At 53.2% G+C, this 6,373-nt stretch overlaps 1 protein-coding gene across 1 annotated transcript; it reads left to right on the top strand.

Moving 5' to 3' along the window:
- The first annotated feature begins 4,690 nt into the window (after nt 1-4,690).
- Nucleotides 4,691-5,981, top strand: LOC125523727. Its single transcript, XM_048688790.1, has 2 exons — nt 4,691-5,184; nt 5,267-5,981. Exons 1-2 carry the CDS (start codon nt 4,696-4,698, stop codon nt 5,336-5,338), a joined length of 561 nt encoding a protein of 186 aa, XP_048544747.1. The 5' UTR covers nt 4,691-4,695; the 3' UTR covers nt 5,339-5,981.
- The last annotated feature ends 392 nt before the right edge of the window (nt 5,982-6,373 follow it).

The following is a 6,373-nucleotide window of genomic DNA, read 5'->3' as shown; positions in this document are numbered from 1 at the left end:
AGTAGAAGGGAGGGCCAGCACTACCTATGGTGGCGCCATTGCCAGCCGCGCCGCCGGCTTGTGCTTCGGCTTCTTAGCAAACGGGTTGCCCACCTTGTCACCGCAGTGAGGGTGTTGCATCTCTTCCTCTTGAGCTCCAATCTCCACCTCTTGTGCTACTCTTCCTTCTTTTTCTTCTTCTCTTGCTGCTTGATCCACCACTAAGGCCCCCCATGGATCATCGCCCTATGGCTGCCGTGCTCGTTGCGCCTGAGCCTGCGTGTGCAGATCTAGCAAAAGTCTCCTCTCCGCCTCCGGATGCAGCTGCGCCATCAAGCGGTGGGGGAGGCGGACAAGGTGAAGAAGAAGCACAAAGTGACTCTGCCACCGCACTTCAGAGGGAGTGGCTAGAAAACCTAGTTGAGGATCCACCTCTCCACGCCGCAACCACGACCATATATAGTGGCACTCCTCAAACCGGCCCACACCTTGGGTCGGGGCGACGATGGCTTGGGCAGCCACACCCCATCCGACATGCCAGAAGCATGAACTAAAGGGGTGGCAGGAGACTGGGCCTGTGCATGGGCTTGGGCCATCCGTCTAGAAACCCCATCGGGCCCAACTTTAGGCACAAGCAGTACGCTACCCTTGCTCTACGCCCCCACGAGCTCGTTAGGCGGCACCCAGGGCAAGGCCAGTGCGGCACACGGCGACATCGGCCGTTGGACTCATTTTCGTTGCTTCCTTAGCCCATCAATGATGCACCCTGAAGTGTCTTCAGTTACTTTTACTTGACCATAATGTATCAATCCCTAGAACTCAATGATTTTGATGAATATCTTATTGATAATTTGATAGTATTCATGTTAGAACATGTTGATTGGTCTGGTCCTTGGTTCCCGCATGTAAACAAGTTGATTGATTGAGAAAGCTAAGGGCATCTCCAATGCCGACCCTCAAATCGCTCGCATGCGTACATGTTGTGCTGTCCGGATGTGTTGTGTCATCCAATGTGGGCCTATGTCGGTCTGCACGGCAGTCCGGGCGCACTTTTTCCCGCAAACCGGAGACAACGGGGGGGGGGGGGGGGGGGGCTTTGCAGGCGTTCGGACAGCACCCGCGCCCGCTTCTGACCACCCTGGGCCACCCAAACCCCTCCTCCCTCGCCGTGTGTGTTCCCTCCCGGCACCAGCTGCCTGCATTCATGCCAATGTGGAGCGGCTGCTCCACATTGAAGCCGGTTCAGAGAGGAGGCGACCTCTGACTGCCTCCGCCATTGAAGCGGGGTGCCGGCCGAGGGTGCCGCCCACTGCATGCCCGGCTGAACACGCCTCCTCGCCGCATTCAAACGGATGTAGACTGCCCGCCTTCCTCCCTTAAACCCATGCGTATGCCGAGATACCTACTCCGGCCACATGTCTGTTCACGAGCCGGCCGACAATAAACACAACGCCGGTGGACTCCTCGTGTCCGCCCTCTATTTAAATGATGCCAGATGATGGGAAAGAACCGCATCACACCTCTGAAGGAAATATGCCCTAGAGGCAATAATAAATTTATTATTTATTTCCTTATTTCATGATAAATGTTTATTATTCATGCTAGAATTGTATTAACCGGAAACATAATACATGTGTGAATACATAGACAAACATAGTGTCACTAGTATGCCTCTACTTGACTATCTTGTTGATCAAAGATGATTATGTTTCCTAACCATAGACATGAGTTTTCATTTGATAAATAGGATCACATCATTAGGAGAATGATGTGATTGACATGACCCATTCCGTTAGCTTAGCACATGATCATTTAGTTTACTGCTATTGCTTTCTTCATGACTTAAACATGTTTCTGTGACTATGAGATTATGGAACTCCCGATTACCGGAGGAACACCTTGTGTGCTACCAAATGTCACAACGTAACTGGGTGATTATAAAGGTTCTCTACAGGTTTCTCCAATGGTACTTGTTGAGTTGGCATAGATTGAGATTAGGATTTGTCACTCCGATTGTCGGAAAGGTATCTCTAGGCCCTCTCGGTAATGCACATCACTATAAGCCTTGCAAGCAATGTGACTAATGAGTTAGTTGCGGGATGTTGCATTACGGAACGAGTAAAGAGACTTGCTGGTAACGAGATTGAACTAGGTATTGAGATACTGATGATCGAATCTCGGGCAAGTAACATACCGATGACAAAGGGAACAATGTATGTTGTTATGCGGTTTGACCGATAAAGATCTTCGTAGAATACGTAGGAACCAATATGAGCATCCAGGTTCCGCTACTGGTTATTGATCGGAGACATGTCTCGGTCATGTCTACATAGTTCTCGAACCCGTAGGGTCCGCACGCTTAAAGTTTTGTGACGATCGGTATTATGAGTTTTTGTGTTTTGATGTACCTAAGGTAGTTCGGAGTCCCGGATATGACCATGGACATGACGAGGAGTGTCGAAATGGTTGAGACGTAAAGATCGATATATTGGATGACTATGTTCGGACACCGAAAGGGTTCCGGGAGGTTTCAGACATATACCGGAGTACCGGGGGTTACCGGACCCCCCCGGAAGCTATTGGGCCTTATGGGCCTTAGTGGAGAAGCAGAGAGAGGGCAGCCAGGAGGTGGCGCGCGGCCCCCCTTGCCCCAATCCGAATTGGACAAGGGGAAGGGGCGGCAGCCCCCCTCTCCTTCCTTCTATCCACCTCCTCCTTCCCCCTTCTCCTTGGAATAGGAAAGGGAGGGGCAAACCTACTTGGAGTAGGATTCCCCCCCCCCCTTGGGCGCGCCTCTCCCTTGGCCGGCCCTCTCCTCCTCCCCCCTTTATACACGGGGGCAGGGGCACCCCAAAGAGACAACAATTGATCTGTTGATCTCTTAGCCGTGTGCGGTGCCCCCCTCCACCATAATCCACCTCGCTTATATCGCAGCGATGCTTAGGCGAAGCCCTGCGTCGGTAGCTTCATCAAACATCGTCACCACGCCGTCGTGCTGATGAAACTCCCCCTCGAGTTCTACTAGATCGTGAGTTCGCGGGACGTCGCCGAGCTGAACGTGTGCTGAACGCGGAGGTGCCGTACGTTCGGTACTGAAGATCGGTCGATCGTGAAGACGTACGACTACATCAACCGCGTTGTTATAACGCTTCCGCTTAACGGTCTACGAGGGTACGTGGACGACACTCTCCCCTCTCGTTGCTATGCATCACCATGATCTTGCGTGTGCTTAGGAATTTTTTTTGAAATTACTACATTCCCCAACAACCTCCGCTTGCCGTTTCCTCCTTGAACAATTTTCTTCATGGCATCTTGCGAGCAGGAAGAGGAGTTCTCCGGCATAAAAGTCGGTTGGGTGGCCCGTCGAGCCCGTAGGTCACGAGCCAGGCAACTGTCTGTTCCACCTCCATCGACGCTCTAGGCCGATGTAGGCCAGCTCACGGAGGCTGAAGCTCCAAGCCGGCATGTTGTTCAGCTCACCGAGGAGTGGCGAGTTGCTCCAGTCCGACACGAGGGGGGAGCACGATGGCACGGGTATCGTGGCTTCCGTGGACAACGCCGTGTCATACCGCGCCATCCGCCGTCAACACGCGCATAACAGCACCCTACCAACAGAGAAACGAGTCGGCTATGCAGGCATCGACGAAGCGGTGGCCAACACATCCGCGCCCGCCGCCATCATCGAGGAGAAGTAGAACATGGGAGGCCGCCGCCGAGGCGACACCAGTGTACACAGCCGGTATCTTTCCCTCTGGTACGCCACCGTTATCCCTACCCAAAAACCAACCCTGATATGTTGAGCATAGGGCACCCTTCCCCTCATGCTAGAGCATCAGCCGGGGGTTCCACTCCTATGAGCGGTGGGGAAGCGAGCCGCCTTTGCGATGAAGCATATACCTCCGGGGCTCATGGCTACCGGCCACGGAGAAGATAACGGAGATTCACCGCGGCCAGGCTGTAGACTAGTTAAGAGTATCCATGTCGTCGGAATAAATATCCGCCGGCGCCGGCCGTTGACCCGTTGACTAGTTTCATCTTAGCCTGGTATCATTTCTTCTGTTTAGTATAAAACTTGCTGTGTTTGTATGTATTTCGTCTGGTTAGTTTAAAGAGTGATTAAAATGTATGCGAGCAATGTTGGATGATGACCTTCGACATCAGTGTCCGTGGACTGGTCCCCAATCCAGGGACGAATTCAGGATAATATTTACGGGTCGAAGCATGCATCAAATCTTGTTTCCGCATGTCCGCGGACACGTCTGAACACGAGCGCCAAGATCCCTGCGTGGGTAGTATTTTTTGCTAGCTAAAGCACATCTTTGTCTCGTCCACCACACCACTCGTGTGGGTTGGTCTAGTCCTTTTGCGAAAGCTAACAAGGTTGGACGTTGTTGTGACGTACGTACGGTGCCGGTCATCGGCCGCAGCCGTCCATGCGAGCTTAGCGGTTGGTCGTCGGCGTACGTAGCCGTCCATGCAAGAGCGGTGGTTCAAACGAGTCGCTTCGGTAAACACCGGCCAGAAGCAAGCAAGCGACGAATGTGACTGGTGGAGAAGCAAACGACACAGACGCGCGCATGAGGACACGTACGTGACCGGCCGAAAGCCTGGCGTGGCCTGCCCTCAGCCCCTCACCCCTACCTTACGCACGAAGCTAGCCAGTACCTGTATAAATATACATACATGCCCGGTAGTGCATTCCGGTGCCGGTGCGATATGGAGATGGTCTCTGGAGGAAGGAGGAGAAGCCGCCTTGCGACTCGGCGCACAATAAAGCTACTGGTGAACACCCGCACCGGGCGCGTGGTGTGCGCGGAGGCCGGGAAGGATGTGGTGGACTTCCTCTTCTCCCTCCTCGCCATCCCCATCGGCACCGTCGCCAGGCTGCTCGCCGCGGATCCCATTGGCAGCGTCGGCAACTTGTCCCGGAGCCTCGACGAGCTCGACGGCACCTACATCGTCGACGAACATGCAAGGGACGCCCTGCTCCCGCCCAGGGCCGGCGGCGGCCTTCTCCTCCTGCTCACCGCTGGCGCGTCGTCCTTCTCTCGCGGGGTCGTGCAGGGCGTCGTGACCTACACGATCACGGACGACCTCAAGGTCACCCCCATGTCTCGCATCTCTGAGATCCCCATGATCAACGCCCACCGTATCAGGGACCCCCGCGACCTCCAGGAGAGGATTGTCCACTTTGGCCGCACCGAGGTATGAAGCTAGCACTATACTACTTTTAGTAGAGATCGATCTCGGTTGAATTAATTTTGATGGAGGCTATGATGTTTATCAGAGTCTGAAGATACTGAAGGCGTCACTGCAGTCCCGGACGGTCCTCACCGACGTCTTCCTTAGGAGGCCCTAAACCGCAACCTCAAGATTCAATAATCGATCCTTATGATCCCCACCAGAGTTCAGAGTGTTCTTCCCGTGTCGGTGTTGCATGCGCGTGTGTGCTTGTGTGTCTAGCTTTCGGTGATTTATATCTATATATGGCCGTGAAGAATATCAAGTAAAGAGTCCGGTCAGTGGTTTAGGTTAGGCTTTCTTTGGTCCTCGCGGGTGCCGCACTCGGATGGATGGTGGCGTTTCTTCTTTGAGATTGTCTTCCGGACTTCGATCCTCCTCGAATTTGTTCGTCTGGACGTAATCGATGGAGCTCCGGTGTAGATTCCTGCTCTTTCCTTGGGACGGTGAGGTTAGGGTTTCTCGTCATGTGGCGAGATATGATGTCTTGTGCTTCAGTTCTATGCAAGGGTTTAATAGCGGCGACGGCGCCTCCATGGCGCTGGTCCTTAGGGGCACGTGCATGAACATTTTCCAGCTATCATCAACTAGGTCAAACCGGCTCCGGTAGTCTAGCGGTGATATCTGGACGGCTCGTCCTCTGTTCGATGGTCTCAAAATCTCAATGTAATTTTTATTATACTTGAGATATTTTATATTTTCAGTGAACTTTCATAATAGATCTGATCTTTCTGCAAAAAAAAAGATAGTTATCATCTGGTATCTATTCAGCTGAATGTGACTGTAAATCACCGATCAACTGGTCCCATCGTGTTCAGTTGGTCCTCGAAACAACTATGTTTTTTCTTCTGTGACGGTGCACTGTGCTATCTTGGTTGGACTTTGTCGTTCTTTTGACAACAACCTTCTCCTGGATTTTGCGATAGTGCTTCACACCTATACAGAAAATTTCCTACAGGTAATCTCCTCCTGTTTCTGGGCTCGCTGGTCTGTGGCATATTGGCCTTCCTTCCCCCGGCCAACAAGCAACCCTCGCTCCTGCCTCCTCCGTCACCGACGCTGCCGCCCATTTTTGAGGCGACTCTTCCAGCTGCCGCCGCCTCCATATCCGCCCGGCAACGCCACCCCTGCCTCCAGTCGCCCGCCGCCACCG

The sequence above is a fragment of the Triticum urartu genome, chromosome 7 (genome assembly GCF_003073215.2).
Source record: "Triticum urartu cultivar G1812 chromosome 7, Tu2.1, whole genome shotgun sequence".
In the NCBI taxonomy this organism is placed as follows: Eukaryota; Viridiplantae; Streptophyta; class Magnoliopsida; order Poales; family Poaceae; genus Triticum; species Triticum urartu.
Note: the sequence above shows the minus strand (reverse complement) of the source record. Positions and strands in the feature narration are given on the sequence as shown.

What these genes read in the sequence shown, in the direction of transcription:
- LOC125523727 (XM_048688790.1), top strand. Translation starts at nt 4,696, where the DNA reads ATGGAGATGGTCTCTGGAGGAAGGAGGAGAAGCCGCCTTGCGACTCGG. An exon ending in TCCACTTTGGCCGCACCGAG is followed by an intron (nt 5,185 to 5,266) that starts GTATGAAGCTAG and finishes GATGTTTATCAG; the next exon opens with AGTCTGAAGATACTGAAGGC.